The 20,347-nt window shown below is 28.5% G+C and overlaps 1 protein-coding gene across 9 annotated transcripts; it reads left to right on the top strand.

The window, feature by feature from the left end:
- The first annotated feature begins 96 nt into the window (after positions 1-96).
- LOC127072677 (pendrin-like) lies at positions 97-19,334 on the top strand. Of its 9 annotated transcripts, none has more exons than XM_051013304.1 (17): positions 97-609; positions 7,442-7,556; positions 7,721-7,882; positions 8,299-8,409; positions 8,493-8,677; positions 8,752-8,916; positions 9,010-9,114; positions 9,327-9,460; positions 9,611-9,773; positions 9,906-10,082; positions 10,358-10,630; positions 10,703-10,870; positions 10,953-11,066; positions 11,246-11,534; positions 11,753-12,008; positions 12,284-12,343; positions 12,496-12,895. In XM_051013304.1, exons 2-14 carry the CDS (start codon positions 7,460-7,462, stop codon positions 11,522-11,524), a joined length of 2,133 nt encoding a protein of 710 aa, XP_050869261.1. In that variant the 5' UTR covers positions 97-609; positions 7,442-7,459; the 3' UTR covers positions 11,525-11,534; positions 11,753-12,008; positions 12,284-12,343; positions 12,496-12,895. The 9 variants fall into 9 exon arrangements, with proteins under 9 accessions (XP_050869261.1, XP_050869251.1, XP_050869225.1 ...); XM_051013294.1 differs by lacking the exon at positions 97-609 and adding an exon at positions 3,531-3,860; XM_051013268.1 differs by lacking the exon at positions 97-609 and adding an exon at positions 4,632-4,837.
- The last annotated feature ends 1,013 nt before the right edge of the window (positions 19,335-20,347 follow it).

Genomic DNA, 20,347 nt, shown 5'->3' on the forward strand with positions numbered 1-20,347 from the left:
TTTCAAAAAAAGAAAAAAAAAACAGAGTTATTGAAGACGCATCTGGTATTAATTAATTTTGATTAATTACCGATATATTCAATACATGAATTGCAGAATCGAATGAGGACAATTCGCTTGATAACATACATATGTAGTCTGCATAGTTTGTTATCGAATTAGCTTTGGTATCGAGTGCACCAAGTGTACGTCCGTTGATTTACGAAATTTTATTACGATTAAAAAATTTATCAACAAGGTGATACAAATAAGAAAGAGAAAGAGAGAGAAAAAGAACGAGAGAGAGAGAGAGAGAGAGGACAAAAAATGATTTGTGATATTACGTAGTAAGACAGTTCATCATTTTTCGTTCAAAGTGTATGTGACTTCAACGACAAGTAGAAACAAAATATGAATTAGAAATGCAAATGTGAAATATTATTATGACAATGTATCTATGTTATCAATCTATAAGCTTGTGAAGTTATAATATTCTAGTATGCAAAATAATGATCAAGTTAGTGTAAATTAGAATAGATAGTGTTAGTGGATTATGAACTCACATTTTTTTCTTCTTTAACGATGGAGGACTTGTCGCAATAATCCATATACAAATAGAACGTAACGCTGGTACGCATTTATTTTACGATATTAACGCGTAAACGATAATAAATATAATCCATACGAAAATTAATTTATATAATGTAAATGTATATATATATTTTTTTTCTATTTCTTCTTCTCGTCATTATTCTTATTATTATATTATTATATTATATATTATTACTATAGTAATAGTAATAATACAATATAGAAACTCTAAAATTCTAGCTACCAATATTATCTGAAGGAGGTACAATTCCTCTGGACTGTTAAAAAGCAAAAAACATTGTGAACTAATTATAACGAAATTGAAACATATTCACTTGTTGTTTAAATTGCTAAACGCGAACAAAACAAAACAAACTATTTCTACTTCGCGATATTTTTATCTTTATCTTAACGATACAACCACACGATTACTTCATTGTCATGCATTTTCACAAGAAACTTTTAAAACGTAAAAACTGATTATTATATTTTAACAAGGAAATGTTAAAAGTATTTGAAATGTTGGATATAAAAATATACTTCATTCAAGTCTTCGTTGTTGCTGCACAAGCCTGCTTCTGCTCCAAGATGATGAAGAACTTTGACGAAAATAACAAATTGTAGATGAGTTTTTTTTATCCCGATCGACTTTTTATTTTTATTATGCAATGCTCGATTAGCTTCTTAATCTCGTGCACCATTGCGATAATGTTCGGAATCAAAAAAAAATAAAAATAAAATAGTAACTATCATTGTTATAAGAAAAATTTATGGAAAATTTATGAGATTAGAAAATTTCGATGTTTACTCATTGAAATGTAAAAGGAAACTAATTCTATAACCGGTAAAGTTTCTTAAACGCTTGTTATTGTTGATGATAAACGTAGCCAACGACCGCAAGGTCAAAATATTTAAGTATTAGAATTTTAAATTAGATTCTTGTACGTTTCTTGTATTGCGTATTACGAGCCTTGTAATGTTTAAATATATTATTATTTAGATATAAGTTTATTATATTTCGTCTACATTAAAGATCGTTTAAACAACTATAAAATTATCGATATTATAAATTATTAAAGCTTAGACGTCCGGAAAGTGCGATCAACGGTGTGTACTCGTCGGAATAGAAAAGAAAACTAGTTTAATATCAGTCAAAGTCACTGAAGAGTCTGTTTTTGTTGTTACTAGATAAAGGTAATGACTCAGAGGTCAAAATTTAACTACATTGAAATATTCATTAAAATTATTTCATATTCAACACGTATTACGAGCCGTGTTTTAATTTAATTAAAAGTACTATTCTTTAAATATTAATTTATTGTACTCCGTGTTCATTATATGTACATCACTTAAATAATTATGCAATTTATTTTTAAGACCCATTAGTATGAACAACTGAACACGCATTTATTTATTATTATCAAAAAATATCAGTCAAAAGCTTATTAAAATACTTGAATAAATTACCATAACAAAACGCGTTTCTTTACAAAAACTATTGAAAATAGCGTCAAGAATTGTCGAAAAATGTTTATGAACATGATCTCATTTTAAAGATAAAGGTTTAAGTGAGGAGATGGCTTATTCGAATTTTTTAAAAAATTTTATTTTTATTTATAGATTATTATCGAAGAAACATAATTTTTGATGCGACTTTTTTCGAAGAAAATAAAGCTTTTTCAAAGATTCGTAAAAGCCATGGCCTTGCTTGAATATGATTTTTTCTTTTGAATATGACCTTTATCTTTAAAATGATATCATATTCATCAAAATCTTTCAAAAATTATGAGAATACTCATTAATAAGCTTAAACTATTATAAAACCAGTAGTAATGAATAGTCTTAATTTTTATATCAATGTAAATCGAGATAAAACATGTTTATCAAAGACAAACAAACACCTTTACAAAATGAGCATTTCAAGTCTCTTCTTAAATAGAGCAAATTGAAATAATTAAGTTTGTTACATAATTCGTTAAATATGATATCGGAAAAAATCGTAAGTGTATATATAATATAATAAATTATATGTATATCGCATATGTGTGTATATCTCTCTCTCTGTGTGTGTGTGTGTGTGTGTGTGTGTGTATTAATGTCGATTTCATTTACAAATAATTATTACACCTCTTTATTAAAAATTACTAAAAATCACTAAAATCATTCTAGACGATTCGGCATTAATTAAAAATTCTAAACAAATATATCTGGCATATCTTGATATTTTCATAACAAGCCAATCTTATCTTTTCTTTGACGTATATTCATTTACAATTCGTTCCATATTATTCCAATGATGTAACTTGAATGAGGAAACAAATACAATCATTTCTATGATACGATAAACGCCTGAAAGATATTACATTCTGTTAAAAACTTTGCCGTAACGAAGAGTTCAAAAGAGAAGAAAAATGGGATAGATGGGATGAAAGGAAAATAACAGGAGTTCGTGCGGGAGTTATCCCACTTTAATTGTCTTTGAAAAATTCTTGAATCGAAGTTAATCAAATAAAAAAAAGATATCCAAGTGTTCATTACGTTTATATACTGAAACAAATAATTTATATAATACGATGTTATGATGTAGTATCAGATATTAAATTTCGCGAACAAGTCAGTCATAACAAAAATTTTAAAGAAGAGAGACAAGAGAGAGAGATAGAGACAGAGAGAGAGAGAGAGAGAGAGAGAGAAACAAAATTAAGTAAGATTTAAATTAATCATTTTAACTTGCAATAAATCATGACCTAATTAAGATCTTATTGACGTAGGTGGTTGTAAAAAAAAAAAGAAAAAAAAATTAAGAAAAAAGAAGACCAGTCATAAAAACAAGACCCTAGATAGTAACCTTTCAACGAATGTTACCGTACGTAGTTAACGAGTGAATGTTCGGCATATATGACGAAGCAAGACCTTCACCATTCTATGTTATGCGAGACAAACATAGTGAGTTCAGTATAGTAATCGAGTAACGCGCGATCGGTCAACAACACTTTCCTTCTACTAAACATTACACGAGACCTTTCACGTTGCAAATATTATTCCGGAATTATTCATTTATACATACATACATACATATATATATATATAGACGTTTTTTACAAAAAGCATTCCAGCAATCTTTGGATTCACATTCAGCTTGTTTAATCGAGCGTACAAATCGTAAATCTTTTTTAAGGATACTTCGATCTTCTCATCCTCTTCCTTATCCTTCTTATCCCTCTCCGTCGACGACGACGACGACGACGACGACGACGATATTTCTTCGAAGAAGATAACACAAAGGAAAGGTTTGTTCTTTCCATTAGTTTCCTCATCCGAGATATTTCATTCGCTTTTTCATTTTTTCTTTTTTCTTTTCTTTTTTTTTCTTTTCTTTTATGTCTATTACAAAGACATAACTCTTTGATATCGGAAAAATGTAGGAGAATAATGTATTACATAGGTATATGCATATAGTAAATAAATCTATGTACGTGTGTGTGTACATATGTATGAGCGATAAGATCAGACATTTTATTTTACGAGAGGAATATAAGAAAAAATATTCCATCGATGATTTATACGTATTCGCGATCATTTTTTTCTCGAGTATAAATTCAGATCAGAAAAAATTTCGTTTCAAGCGTTTTTAGAAACAAGGAGTATGGAGAGGAAAATTTTTATTTCATTTGTTTTGTTTATTAATTAATGCATTCTTAAACGTGGACGTTTCTATGAACATTGAATGATATTAAATATACGACGTAATAATGTTTGAAAATATTTAGTTTCTCGATTAAATCCCATTTAAAAAGAATTAGATACGATTCGTATTTATATTTATTTGTATATTATAATAAAATAAGTGACACAATATTTCGTTTCTAAACATTTCGGAATAAAAGAAAAAGAAAAAAAAGGAGAGAGAGAAATCGGGCGATTCTGTAATTCGCTTTTATTTTTATTATTTTAACGAGAATAATTATTTAACGAGAAAGTATTAAATAACTAAGACAAATAACAAGTGAAAGATGAGGATGCCAATAAATTATTCAAGAAGAGAGATTAGTTTGTTGAATTTGTCGTTGGAAATCATTTCGCTCGGAGCATTCCGCGAGTTGAAAAGCTTAACGAGATCTCATGGCGCGTGTCGCAATGATAATTGCTCGCTCGATCTCCCAAGATCGAGGGAGAGATCGGAGACGGGTTCTCATTGTTGTCTGGACCACAGCGTCTCTCGTATCTACGATTTCCAACTCACATCTTTTCGCAACTAAATGATAAGGTATTTTATTACTTAATTTTATTTTATTTTTTTTTTCTTATTCCATACATTTTTATATCGCATAATATTTATATATTAAATATTATATTTATTGAATAAATATAGTAAATAAATTTCATAATAATGAGACTGCGTATATCATTGCATATAAAAAATATATTATTATTAAACAATATACACTATTGTGTGCGTGCATTTTTCTTTAATAGTTTTTTAATATATTGTCTTTTTTTCTTCGTTACTCATTAGTCAATAAAAAAGGAACATATTTATTTTTTATAATAATTTCTTATTTGGTTACAATATAAAAAAAAAAAAAAAGAAAGGAAAAAGAAAATTGCGTTTCAGTTATTTATTGGATTATCAATTCATTCGTCATTCGCAATCAATTCGTTGCAAAACAACGAGAGAAAAAAAACGTTGATGAAGACGTTTCGAGTTTAAAGCTAGTCTCTTGGCGTATTCTCATTATCTTTATCATGCATATATCATGAAACTAACGAGACAGGACGTAATGTGATAATATTTGGATATCTTGTCGACATTACTGCTTTCATTCGTAGACTTTTATTACTTCTAGTTTCTCAATGTCAGTTTTCGGTTGTCGTTCAAACCGTGTTAATGTCTCAGAGCGTTATAGAGGAAAGCAGTGAGTAAAGTGTGTAAAATGAAGATTAATGGTTCTTTTTTTTTCTTTTTTGTTTTTTCCTTTATAAATTAATTATTGGACAAACATTCATTTGTAAAATAACGGAATTGAAAGTTTGTGTCTCATATTTATTTCGTTTTTTTATACTTAATTATAACACAATTTATGGAATTCAACGAAAAGCAAATTATTTCTCCATAAAGTATTTTGGGGGCATACATAAAAAATTGTTTAATATTTGCATTAATATAGATCAGTTTTGTTAAACAATTATGAAAGATGTCGTACAAAGTTTCTGGAATAATAGCACGAAGGAAGAAAACAATGAAAAAAGAAATTAATAAAATAAATAACATCAAATCACATGTATATATAAATATAAATAATTTGTTTAATTTTGTTAAATAGTTATCAAATATATTAGACACAATTTTCTATGATGACAATATAAAAAAAAAAAGATAAAGAGAAATAAAATTATTATAAAATACATCGATAAAAAATTAAGTTTTCATCTACTCAATATTTTTTTTATATATAAAAACGAATAATGTAATTATACATACATACATACATATATATATATATATATATATATATATATTAATTTATATTAATGACATACATATTAATGACGTATAAATATGTATATGGATATGTATAATTAAACACATTCTTGAAAAAACAAATGAGCAAACGTGTGCGTGTGTGTGTGTGTGTGTGTATTTATTTATGTCATCTGCGTTTTAGATTCAAACTACGCAATGTTCAGAAAGACGTTTCGATGAGCATCATTGCATAAGCATATATATCATGGAAAGTAATAGGCCTCCTTTCGAACTAAATCATTCGTATCGGTTAAACGTTAGCGTTCTTCGATAATATATGTCCCATTTATTTGCCATTCTAATCGCACATTTACAATCACAAAGCAATGGTAACTAATGTCTTAAATTTGTAGCGAAGGAAAGTCTCGGAGATAATAAAAAAAATAAATAAATAAAATCATTGGAATTCTCCTACGTCGTCTTTGTTATGATCAATCATGTGTAATAATCAGCCTTATCGTATTTACCCTGATATTTTTGGAAGAATTCGATACAATTTTATACTGAAAGATGATAAAAGAGAACAGTAGAATCACTTCATTGAATTTTAGTTTTAGAAATTCAAGAAAAAACAAACGAAAATAAAAAGATTTATTTGAAAACTTTTTTTCTTCAAAAAAATTTATTTAAAATTAATTTCTTTTTTCGTTGGTGAAAATTATAATTCATTTGAAATTAATTTTTCTTATTGATGAAAATTAAGTTTTATATATGTATGTGTATATATATACACATAAATTTTGTCGAATTTATTATTTATTTGAAATTAATTTCTTTGCTTTTTTCTTTTTTTGTTCAATGTATTCCTTTTTTTATTTTGCATTTAATTAGACGTTCTTGAAAAAACAAGTGAACTTTTCGACTTTAGCACGAACCGAATTATTAACAAAACAAAAATATTTGGCATGTACGACATTCTTCACGAAAAAAAACGAGTCTTTTCTTTCGAAACAATACCTCGTTACGAATTATCAGCGTAAAAAGAAACCAGACAAATATATTTCTGTCATGTGCTTTCTATACTCGAAGAATTATTAGCCTGCATTATTCTGACAATAAAAATATTTTATAGTTTTTCATTTTTTTTATTGTTTTTCTTTTTATTCGTCAAAAGTAATGTTTTCTTTTAAGAGAATACTGCAAAGTAAATGAAAAGAAAAAATTGGATTTTTATCACGTCGAATATGAAATTCTTTTATTTATTTGTTTATTTATTTATTTATTTATTTGTTTGTTTGTTTGTTTATTCGAAAAAAACCATCATTTTTATCAAGAATGCCGTACCAATTTTGATCATTTTTTATTTTCAATAATTTTACTTCGGTCTCTTTTTCTTTTTTTCAACAGACTATTCAAAGAAAAAATATGGCAACGATAACATCGGAAATGACGGTAATACGACCGATATATCGTCAAGACGAACTGCATCGAACGTGCAAGTATGCGAAACCAAAGAGAAATCGTAAGTCGAGTCAGTGACCTTAAATCACTTTTATCTTGGTTTAGTTGTTAATAGTTGGACTTGTTGGATTTCATCTCCGCGAAAGCGAAACGAGTCCTTGAAATAATACTTTTTTTCCTTTTCTTTTTCTTTTGATTTATTATTACGAGTTTATCTTGTGATAGTTACCGAAGAGGTATCCAAGAGATGGAGGAAAGCTGACCCATGGAAAATATTTAAAAAATCTGTACCCTTGATTTCATGGCTACCAGAGTATAATTGGAGGGATAATATTCTTGGTGATCTCGTAGCAGGTATTACTGTTGCCGTGATGCACATACCTCAAGGTATAATTTTTTTATAATTTGTAATTTTATACAATTAAAAATTATCTATAAATATATATATATATATATTGAATTATTTTTTTGTAATTAAGATGAAAATTAATAGAATTCTTTTATCATATATTAAAATATAAATTAAAAATTTTATAGACTTAATTAAAGTTTTTATTTTCTTATTTTTATCACAAATTATAATTTACCTTTGAAAAATATTATTAATTTCTTATGCAAACAGTTTCTATCTCGTTGACTTTTTAATATAAATTTCGAATTTACACTTGAAAAATATCTACAATTTTTATCTTGTTACTTTCAATATGAATTTGAATGTATATCTTTAATGTAATTCTTTTTCTAATGAAATTAATTATAATCTTTTTCCAAATAGGTAACTCATTATTATTATTATTTGACAGGAATGGCATATGCAATTTTGGGCAATGTACCATCCATAATTGGTATTTACATGGCGTTTTTTCCAGTTTTAGTATATTTTTTATTCGGTACATCCAGACACAACTCGATGGGTAAGTTTCTTTCGAATGAATTTATTTGATCTTAAAAAGACACTTTTATTCTTCAATTACATATTCTATCCTCTAAATTGTAGGTACATTCGCGGTCGTATGCATGATGACAGGCAAAGTAGTAATGACCTATAGCTCACCGGAAAATTTTTCGAATAGCACACAGATCTATGGAGAGAACATAACAACGGCATCGGGTATGACGAATGATCATTACACATCGATACAAGTGGCTACCGTTGTGACATTCGTCGTTGGTCTAACGCAGGTGACGATGTTAAATGTTCTCCTAATCAATGATCGAATCGATATTTAACGTGTAACTCAAGGTATCTGGTCTAGTTAGGAATGTACATATTACGATTGGGTATTATATCTTCGTTCTTGGCCGATAGCCTAATAAGTGGTTTCACCACAGCTGCTGGATTGCATGTCTTCACGTCACAAGTGAAGGATCTTCTTGGTTTAACATTAATACCGCGAAGAGGTATATTTAAATTAATTCTCGTGAGTACGAGTACATCCTCCTGTAATATTTCTATTATATACTTCAATTGAAATAATTACATATGTAAACATTTGTTTTCCATCATCTTTTAGACCTACTTCGACATCTTCAATAATCTCGATAAAGTCAATCTGGCTGCTTTGAGTTTATCAGCCATAACGATCGTTATTTTGATATTTAATAATGAGTTTTTAAAAGTAAGTAATATATATATATACGAAAAATGTCCATCAAGGTTATTATAAAATATAATATTATTTTCGAAAAACACCGAAACAAGTCAAATATGTTTTCGAAAAAAATCATTAGATTTCACAATAACCCTGAAGAATACTTTTTGTTGGGACATTCGTATATATTATATACGACATTAAATATGACATAAAATAATAATTATTATATTTTCTAGCCAAGATTCGCAAAAATAAGTCCATTTCCAATACCTATAGAAATGTTGGCAGTAATAAGCGGTACTTTGATATCAATGTATATGAACTTGACAGAGGTATACAATATCAAGATAGTCGGTGATATACCAGTCGGGTAAATTTATACTAATAATTTTGACTCGTAACATTAATCAACAATAAAATATGTTGTACTTAGAAAAATTTTATAATTATGATTACGCTTACGTTTATGTTTGCTCATTGAGCTTATGCTCATGCTCATGCGCATGCTCATATCTTTTAGATTGCCAGAACCATCAATGCCTCCACTTTCTCTGATACCAAACGTTCTACTCGACAGCTTCGTAATCACTTTAGTTTCCTATACTATATCTATGTCAATGGCTTTGATCTTTGCGCAAAAGGCTGGTTACGAAGTAGATGCCAATCAAGAATTGGTTGCCCAGGTAAGTACAATTATCTATTACATTTCAACATACCGCAAAGTTTTTCTTCCTTTTTTTTTATAGTACACAAACAATAAAAATTCATAATGAAGGATATAATACTGAACAAATTTTTTTTTTATATTTTTCTAGGGTCTTGGCAATCTTTTCGGATCGTTTTTCTCTTGCATGCCATTCACCGCCTCATTATCGAGATCATTGATCCAAGAAAGCGTTGGCGGACATACTCAATTAGCAAGCTTGATATCTTGTGGGATTTTAGTCAGTGTATTACTATGGATTGGACCGTTCTTCGAACCCCTCCCACGGGTAATATTCATGAATTTTTATTAATTTAATTAATTCAGGATTGTTCAAGATTTAGTGCTTTTTCTCTTTTTTTTTTTTTTTTTTTAATGAGACATCACATTTCTTGCTATTTAAAACCATACGATCGAAAAATTGGAATTTATATGACATTAATTTACTCAAAAAAAAACAAGTTTTTATAGAGAAATAATTCTTGACGATACTATTCGAAACACCGTGTATTATCTCATGTGTTATATGAACGATCATTAAATACTCGTTTAATTATATTTTAGTGTATCCTAGCCAGCATAATAGTCGTGGCTCTTCAAGGTATGCTGATGAAAATTAAAGAGTTCCTAAAGTTTTGGAATTTGGATAAAATAGATGCCATTATATGGGCTATCACATTTCTTACTGTTATTTTGTTGGACGTCGAATATGGTCTACTCGTAGGTTTGCTTGTATGCCTCGCAAAATTAATAGTTATTGCTACTAAACCCTATGCATGTTTACTTGCATTGGCACCCGGTACCGAACTCTATTTGGACACCAAAAGATACAAAGGAGTATGACAAATTTGTATAAAATTTCTTTCATTATCAATTCAATCGTGACAATATATAAATTTTTTCCTTCAGACCATCGAGATAGCAGGTATTAAGATATTTCATTATTCGGGAAGTCTGAACTTTGCATCTAGGCAACATTTTTGTGAGAAAGTTTACAAACTCACTAAAGTGACACCAAGAAAAGTATTAATGATGAAAGATTCTAAAAAGATTGTCGAAGATGAGAGAACAGAAGAGGTATATAAATTTATAAAATAAATTTGTAAAAATCTTCGAAAGGTATATTGTATTCAATTTTATTTCTTTTGTTCTTTTTTAGATAAAATATTCAAATTCTGACTTCAACGAACCATCTTCGTGTTCCTCCCAACAACTTTATATTGGTAGAAATTCTTCGAATCGTTATTATGGCAGTACACCGGCTAAGGAAGCTGTAATTATTTTTTTCTTTCTTCTTCTTTCGTTTCCCTTTTCTTTTTTTTTCTTTTGTTAGTATATTCGCTATGCTCTCTTTAATAAATTTATTACTAGCTGTGTGTAATAATTGCTTTTAATAATATTTATTTGTTACAAATAATCGAAAGATTAATTAATTAATATACATTTTTATAGATACGAACTCTAATATTGGATTTTTCGGCAGTGACATATATCGATCCTGCCGGTGTAAAAACGTTAAAAAATTTAATTAACGAATATAATGATATTGACGTATCCGTTTTTATTACTGGATCTTGCGGTTCCGTTTATGAAACAATGAATAAGTGTAATTTATTAGAATCCAACGATCATACTTTTGGATTATTTCCTACAATCGCCGATGCTGTACATTTCGCACAACAAAACAATATTATGACGATATCAACGTGGACTACCGATGCTTTAGGATAAAAATAATTATGTAAATATATAAATTTATAGAGAAAAATTAGTGATGGAAAATATAAGAGAACATTTTTTATAATTTTAAATTATAAAAAGCACATGTATAATATACAAATATTATATGATTAAACACACAACAGTATTATTTTATAAGAATTTATAAATGTTCTTCTTATGGGTGTTAAACAAGAAAAAAAATTATTGTTTGATTATTTATTCATTCTTTTCGTATAGATAATAGGCAACAAATAAATCGAAAACGCCTGAAAACACGCTATTTTATAATACATCTACTCGCGTGTGTTTGAAATACTAATGACTAAGCGGAGTAGTTATAGAATTTCCTTGCAGATGGCACTGTTCTAGCAGTATAGCTTTATCACTTCACAATTTGCTACGAGGGGTTATATGTTGCCACGTCTATAATATTTATTTATTTAAAATAATGAGTTCTTGGGTACAATATCTTAAGTCTATACCTACGTATATGGTAAGTCATAAATATAATTTGATTTAAATCTAAAAATAATAGCTCGGCGATAATGAATTATAAATCTTTTCAATGCATGAAAAATTTAGAGGTTATGCGTCTCCATATGTCAGAAACAAGATACAGTTCTTAAATTTTGTGTGTTAAGGATTACTGATAAATAAAGTAATTATTAGATTTTAATATAAAGAAATATTTACGAAATATCGTACTTATGTAATGATATGTAAAATATCATACATATATAAATTTTAATTAAATATGTATCGTTACAGGACTATGATGGCCAGGCTAGAGCAGAGAAATTATCAAGAGTCATCATAACTCTCTTTGGGGTTAGTATCCTAGTAAATAATATTCTATTGTTAATTATTTTGACAATTCATTAATAAAACGTTTAAAATTGCGACAACATTTATTGCGCAGGTCGTTGGTCTTATATGGGGATACGTCATTCAACAATTCTCTCAAACTATTTATATTCTAGGGGCAGGTTTTGTAATGGCTGCATTAATCACAGTACCACCATGGCCTATGTATCGTCGTAAACCATTAGATTGGCAAAAACCACAAAATGAAATAGCCACAAAGTTAAAAAAGAAAAAATAATTGTGTATTTAATTTATATTGACAAGATGATCTAAGTTTTCGTTCGACCAAGTGCGAAGGCAGGAGAGACTGACATTCCTACGTATAATATAGTGTTTTATAACTAAATGTAGGAAGAAAAAAAAACCTGCAGCATTTAATAACCTATGTACTTCAAAGTAAATTCTTTTGACATTTATCCAAAACAGTGTAACAATCACTTTTAAAGAGAAACACGATATGATTGAAAAATTATATCAAATAAAAAATGATATCTAGATAAGAGTAAAAAAAAAGTATCGAGAGTTTACGATCATTGTCTACTGTCACAAAGTAAAAGTAGTTTTACGTACTTTTATATGGTGAAAAGGAAGTAGAGCAACAATGTAGATTTTTACCATGTATCAACCGTCAATTTCCCCACGTTGTTTCCGAACGATTATCTATCATTTATGGCAATAGCACATATATACTATATTGCCGCACATTGGACGAGTTCCAACGTTAAACTTTCATTCACCATATCCCTCATTTCCTTTCGTCGCACGATGATGTATATATTACTCTCAAAATCGAACATCGACTAAATAACTTTCACGAGTCCTAACAAATAGAAAATCGTATTTATGATAATTCATTGAAAATTTCTTAACATAACTTTCGAAAGATAACCTCATAAAATATTGCCGATAAAAATCCGTTGATATTAGATAGAAATTTTGAACAAATTAAAAATCTAATTAAATTTGAATACCTTAATCTTTTACTTCTCATTTTCGACAAATTTCACTTTTATTTCAAAACATTTCCAAACTTTATTGAAATTACGATATGATACTTCGCAACGTGAGATCGTGAAATAAAACAAAATTCGAATTTCTAACCAAAATTCGTCGTTCAGATTTCAATAGAAAATTAATTCGTTTGATATGATAGAAAACGACGAGAGCGTTAAAAAAAAAAATTATAAAAGAAACAGATCTAAATTATTATCGTTACTCGTACAACGATATAATTCTCTAGGATATTCTAACCAAAATAATGTATAGTATGACGTAACGCAAAACGTCCCGTACATTACCCTCAGCTTTCAAAAGGACATTTGCAACGTTCGAAAGCCGGAAGATAATCGTTTTATTTAATAGGTTATTTATCCAGATCCAGTTCTAGTTCCGAACTTGAAAATTCCTCGTCATAGAATAGAATAAAAGGCAGTCGTTGGTTCGGTCGTCGAATAGCGTGCTCTCCTTTAATATCCTTTTTCTAATTTACGATGATCATACCTTTATCCCGTAGGCACATAAAGGAGATATATAAAGATATATATGTACGTTTGGTTACGAAACGCTTTCTCCCTGTATGAAGGATATTTTAAGTATGCGAGCTGCACCACTTCCTGCTGTAACTCTGTCGGCTTCGTTGGTGCAAGAGAGTACAAAAAAAAAAGGAAAAAAGAAGGAAAAAAGATTAAACGAATATAACTCACTTTACGAGGATTCGTATACAAAGATGACCGATCAAGAAATTCCCGACGAATGGACGATAACTAACCTTTAAACTTGCACTTGAACGACATTGTTTATTTCCGATTCGCAACAAACGTAAACGTAAATTCGTCGAATAGTGAATCAAATATTTTTCCGTGTCAATATAGCTTCGTCATTTTTTTTTCTTCGTCTTTTTTTTTTTAACAATATTCGATAAAAAAAATAGTTGTATGATTTACGCAACTTACTTTCGCTAAATACGATATGATAGTTTATCGATCGAGCGACAATCCAAGATTGTAGAATAAAAATATGATACTTCTAATTAACCTTTCTTATTTTCGTCGTATTAACATGCGATACTTAGATATTAGAAATGATTTGGATTATTTAACCGACTTACGTTGTATACATAACTAAGTAAGTACATTCGACTGACATTTCACAAGCGAGCAACAGCACGTTATAAACATTGAAAGTTACGAGGAAGATAGTGGACGATTTCTTTCTATTGCGTACATACAAACAACATTGTAATGATATTATCGACGCATCATACTGATTCCGAAATAGTGAAATCGATATAAAGTTTTGGAGATATATAAATCGGTTTAATAAATACATACATACATATATATATATATGTATGTATGTATGTATGTATATAAATATACAAATACATATATAAAAAAAGAATAAAAAATTCCATAGATAATATTATATGTATCATCGAATCGAATGATATTAATCTTTAACGAGACTTTTCAGGTTAATGTCTGTTTTCGGATCTACAAATTTAAAATTTACAAATTTAAAATCTACAAATTTATCTTGTAAAACTATGAATTCAATCATAAGCTTGAAATTTCTCGAAAAAAGTAATTAATCGATTTGAAAAAATAATTTGGAAACTTTTGATCCATCGTGTAGGTATGTATTTGGATATAATCCGTGTGTGGTTTGTGCGTGCTATATACACACACACACACACACACGTGTGTGTGTGTGTGAGATTGGTTCATGTTTTATTAATCGATCCATTTTCTTCTTCGTTTCTTATATATTGCGTCTTGTATAAGCACAAAATCAATATTTATAATTCGCCAACACGTAATGAAAGTTCATTGAAATTCACGAGTTATTTATTATGTGTTTATTATAGACAAAATTCTTAACGAAAGGATGAAATGCCGTGATATAAAGATCGTTAAGTGCGTTTTCGATAAAACGAAGCTGTAAAACTTTCCATGCAAATGTGAAAGAAAGAGAGGTTAGGTAATCAAAAACTTCAGGATCATTTTGTAACGAATTAATCAAGTATCTTCCAAAAAAACGTAATTAAATGTGATTCGACGATTTATAAACGAACGACAACGATGGTGTTCCGAGAAAATGTTCACGTAACATTGTGCTCTCACTCTTTTACAACCATCAATTTTCTACCGGACATAAGAGATACTACCGATATACATCCACACATATGCATATATATTGGTTTGAATTTTCATTATTTTCTATTTAAATGAACAATAAACAATAAGTAGTTGTTTATTCGATATTTTATATTTAAATAAACGATAAATGATAATATAATATTTTTTTTATCAAAAAGAAAATAGTAAATATATAATAATAATAGTATACAAGAATAGTATTTTTTATTGAAAGAAAATAGTTTTATAAAAATATTATAAAAAAATAATATTCTTTTTACATTAAAAAAAAGAAAAAAAACTACTGTTTATTTAGATATAAAATATATATAATTCCGACACACATTGCTCATCATGCGATTCAATATTTCTTTGGAAAAATAAAACTAACTAATGAAGGTTCTTATTCGAAATAAAAAAAAATATCTTAGAACATATCGTGGATATCGATGTAATGCGATCATAATTAACGTAAGCTGTAACAAATTAAGAAAGCTACGTATTTGTCTACGGAAAATGCGGAAGCTTATAATTATATAATAATTATAAAACTATAGTAATGGTTTTACCGCGATAATCGATAAGACTCGAATTTATCATGTTCCGCACGTGTTCACACGGTGTAACGAAAATATTTATGCAAGTAAAGATTGATTAACGAAGAATCGGACGGACAAAATTACGAACAACAAAATTGAAGGCTTTAGACTTATTAATAAAGGAACATACACGTTCGTCTTCATCGTCTCGCATTTTGTGACGCCACATTAAATATGCAAATAGAAACGGTAATTCAATGTTAACCGTATCCTATCGTTAAAAACCATAGCGTTCCATGATACGGTATAATTACGTTTGAAATACTATAGTCAAGTTGGCAAATAAAGTGAACATTTACTTTTACTTCGTGGCGGACTATTGTCTTAGGATTTTAACAGGGATGGAAAGTAATTTAAACGAAAAAATAAAAAAAAAAAGCAAACATATACCAAACAACTAAAAATTTCTTTTAAACACGTAACTGGATTAATATTAAATTTGATATATACATTTCTTTTTCCTTTTTTTTTTCACGCAATTCAGACGCACAAACACGGCCAAAAAAATATTTTCACGCGCACTTCTCTAATCACGAACTTTGCACATTTGACATTTGTATTTTTTCTTTTCTTTTTTTTTTTTTAATCACAAAATCGTCCATCTTAATTTTTTTTCTTTTTTTTTTAATTTATTTAATCAACTACAGACCACAAATTAATAAAATGGAAGAAAAATTGGACTCGAACTTTCGACGACGAAGGCATACTACGTTGCACTGTTACGCAGCTTCTTTCGAATATTCCGAGAGTTGCGTGCGCGCGATCGTCCGCGTGTACGCACGCACGCACGCACGCACACACAGACACTTGCAAGCATACGACGATGTTTCGTTTTGGGAGCTTGTGTTACTATTATACATATATACGTAAAACATTACATACGTAACGGTCTGCGATCGTTTCCTTGCTTTTACGTAACTATAATGTCTCACGACTATGACTCTCTCCCCCACCCTGATCATTTTCACCGGGTGGTTTTGGCCAAGGCACTCACGTGTCCTTTATAAGCACACATCCCCAGCGGTCAAAAGCAGAATCGTATCGACGTTCATAAAATCAAGTCAAGCAGACCATCTCAATCGATTGCGACGTATTATCGTTAAAAAAAAAAAGATATATATATAAAAGAAAACAAAAGTAATTTTTTTTTCTTTGCGAATTTTCTTCCAAGTGGTTTCTATATATTTTTTCTTTTTTAATTTTCTTATCTTTTCTTTTTGTTAATTTTTATTCCTCGTTGAAGATCACCGAAGGAAGATTTTGTTTCCGTCAAAGGAAGACCATCGAGATGAATTCATACATCATTGTCGTGAGTACAATTTTATTGGTGTCGTGTAATTTCACTTGTTAAGATTTCATTTAATTTAACTTTCATTTCTATTTTTATTTTTCATATTTTTCTGAGAAATACATGGATCATGAAATTTTATGTAAATTTAGTTTTTTAATTTTGTTATGTTATTTTGAAAAGGTTTGTGAAAAAATTTAATTATTTTGAAGACAATAATTATCGCTTCATCATTTCTACATAGGATTTACATATTATATTATATATGGTGTAATATTTGCAATATACACTTATATATTATAATATATATATATATATATATATATATATATATATATAATACATAAAAAATAAATAGAACATGTGAGACAATCTCACCAGTAAAAACGAAGTATTTTCACGTCGTCGTAATGCAGTTGAAATACATACATATGTATGTAAGTACATCAGTCGAGAAATGCAGTGAAACGTTCGTAAAAAATGCCGTTCTGCATTTCGATAACCGATGCGACGGGTGTACGAGCTCGATTTATTTCCTTATGGTGATAATCACAAATTCACAATCGTATTTCAGGTGTCCGTGTTCGGAATGTTGACTGTGGCTTTAGCATCGCCCGTACCTGGTCATCATGGCCAGTAAGTAAAAAAAAAAGAAAAGTATCCTATCATTATCGATAAATTATACATCACTTAATATCTTTTGATTTTATATCGTGATCATTAAAAAAGAAAAAAAAATGAAAGAAAGGAACGCTATGAATTATTTTATTTGTAACATTAATTTTATTTACTATAATTTTTTTTTATTACACTTACTAATTTTGTATCGTTTGATTTGATTTGATTTTATTAATTTTCTATCATTCATTTTCTTATGATTTGTAATTATATTAATTTTGAATCATTTATTATTTTAATAATTTCTAATCATCCTTTTAATAATTAATTTTCGTTTTAGCTCTCATCATGTAATTCATGTACCGTATCACGTTCATACGGTTCATCATCATCACGTGAAAAAGATTCACGTACCAGTTCATCATGTTAAAAAGGTACCAGTACCCGTACCGATTCCGATACACCATGTGGAAAAGGTTCATGTACCAGTACCTGTAGTCGAAAAAGTTCATGTACCTGTACCAGTAGTTGAAAAAGTTCATGTACCTGTTCATGTACCAGTTCACGAAGAAAAGTCGTGGTGGTAGACAGAGTCTCTAATCTTGTTATTCGTTTGTTTTTGATCGTTAGGTATGTACTTACACAGATTTATATATATCTACATGACTTTGAATTATATATCTTTAGTTTCTCCTTGACCGTCATAGGAGTCGGATCGTTACGATATTTGTGGATTGATTGTTATTAATATTTTAAGACAACGATTTCTTGACATAAATATCATCATTATTATTGTTATTTTAATATTATCAGAACATTCATAGATTTAATAATTATAAAAATTTATTTATTTTTATTACCTAATAAGATAATTTTAATGACTATCAAAAGAATATTCCATTAATTAAAATCTATTATTATTAAATATTTTCTGTAATATAATCACAATTATTTTCTTTTTTAATATTATTTTCATTAAAAAAATATTCATTGTTTTCTAGTAAATATATATATATTTATATCTTATTTTTTCTTATTTTATTTTATTACTATTTTTATATATATTTTTGATTTACAGATTATATAATTTAGAATTATAGGAGATGCGTTCTTTGATCTCCGAATAATAATATAAGGAAAGAAACGAGTCAACGTTTCTCGTAAAATACTCATCGCCAAAATACTTATCGAAAGAAAGATCAGTACAAAATAGATATCGATTTATCAATAGGATATATAAAACCTTGGATTACTACCAGGGGATGGAATATGTGTGTGTTCAACATGAAGATTAATTAATATATGTACATATGCTTTTGCGTTGTGTTATCCAATTTTTATTTTTATATACACGTACATATATATATATGTGTGTGTATATACATATATGTTTGATAAATATTATTAACTAATATCTCATCTGACGTCTTTTTATTCTCGCCTAATCATCCGATTAAAAGAATTAAACAGTAATTGGAGACATTAGAATTTAGCGAAGAGAAAGAAGAAAATTAAAATAAGTGATATTGATTTAACAATTCAACAATTTATTAACGTGTAACAATTGACATAACAATAGTGCAAGTTAAAGGTTAACAGTAATAACGTTTGGAGAAGAATCGTTTGAAACTAACTTTCTCTCTCTTTCTCTCTTTGTCACCAGCCATCTTCTTCGTGTTCATGATGATGATCATCGTCGTGTGATTCTACCGGTATATAAATTTTCTTTACGCGCGTATGGTGATGCTTATGGATATAATGTGGCACGTGTATTATAAAGTGGGTACTGAAAAGCATTGAAAATTGAAAAGATTTATGAACGTATGAGATTTATTTATATTTTCTAAGGATATTTGAGTCATTTACTGCTCGTGTCCATCACCACCTGGACGAGGCATCGCAGTTACCAATGAAAACATGAACATCATTAGAAGTAAGATCTGAAAAAGAACGAAAAATAAAACAAAAAGAAAGAAAGAAAGAAAAAACGAAAAAACGAAATCCCATGAGGAATAAATTAAATGAATTATTTATTTATTGCCTCGTAGGAAATTAGAATAAAAAAGAGATAGATATTAGTTCATAAAATCTTTGCGATCTCAAAAGATAAAAAATTTCATTAATAACAATTTCAACGATCTATAAATCGAAATTTTAAATTCTAAATGCTATCTGTTTCCTTTTTTTTCATTTTTCATTCATCATCAATTATTTACTTGTTGGTACGAAGTACGTTAAAATAAGATTTATATGATCTCAAAAGATCGAGAATTTCGATGATCGATATGTCGAGACTTCAAATTCTTTTTTTTTCTATTTTTTGGTT

The sequence above is a fragment of the Vespula vulgaris genome, chromosome 1, assembly GCF_905475345.1.
Source record: "Vespula vulgaris chromosome 1, iyVesVulg1.1, whole genome shotgun sequence".
In the NCBI taxonomy this organism is placed as follows: Eukaryota; Metazoa; Arthropoda; class Insecta; order Hymenoptera; family Vespidae; genus Vespula; species Vespula vulgaris.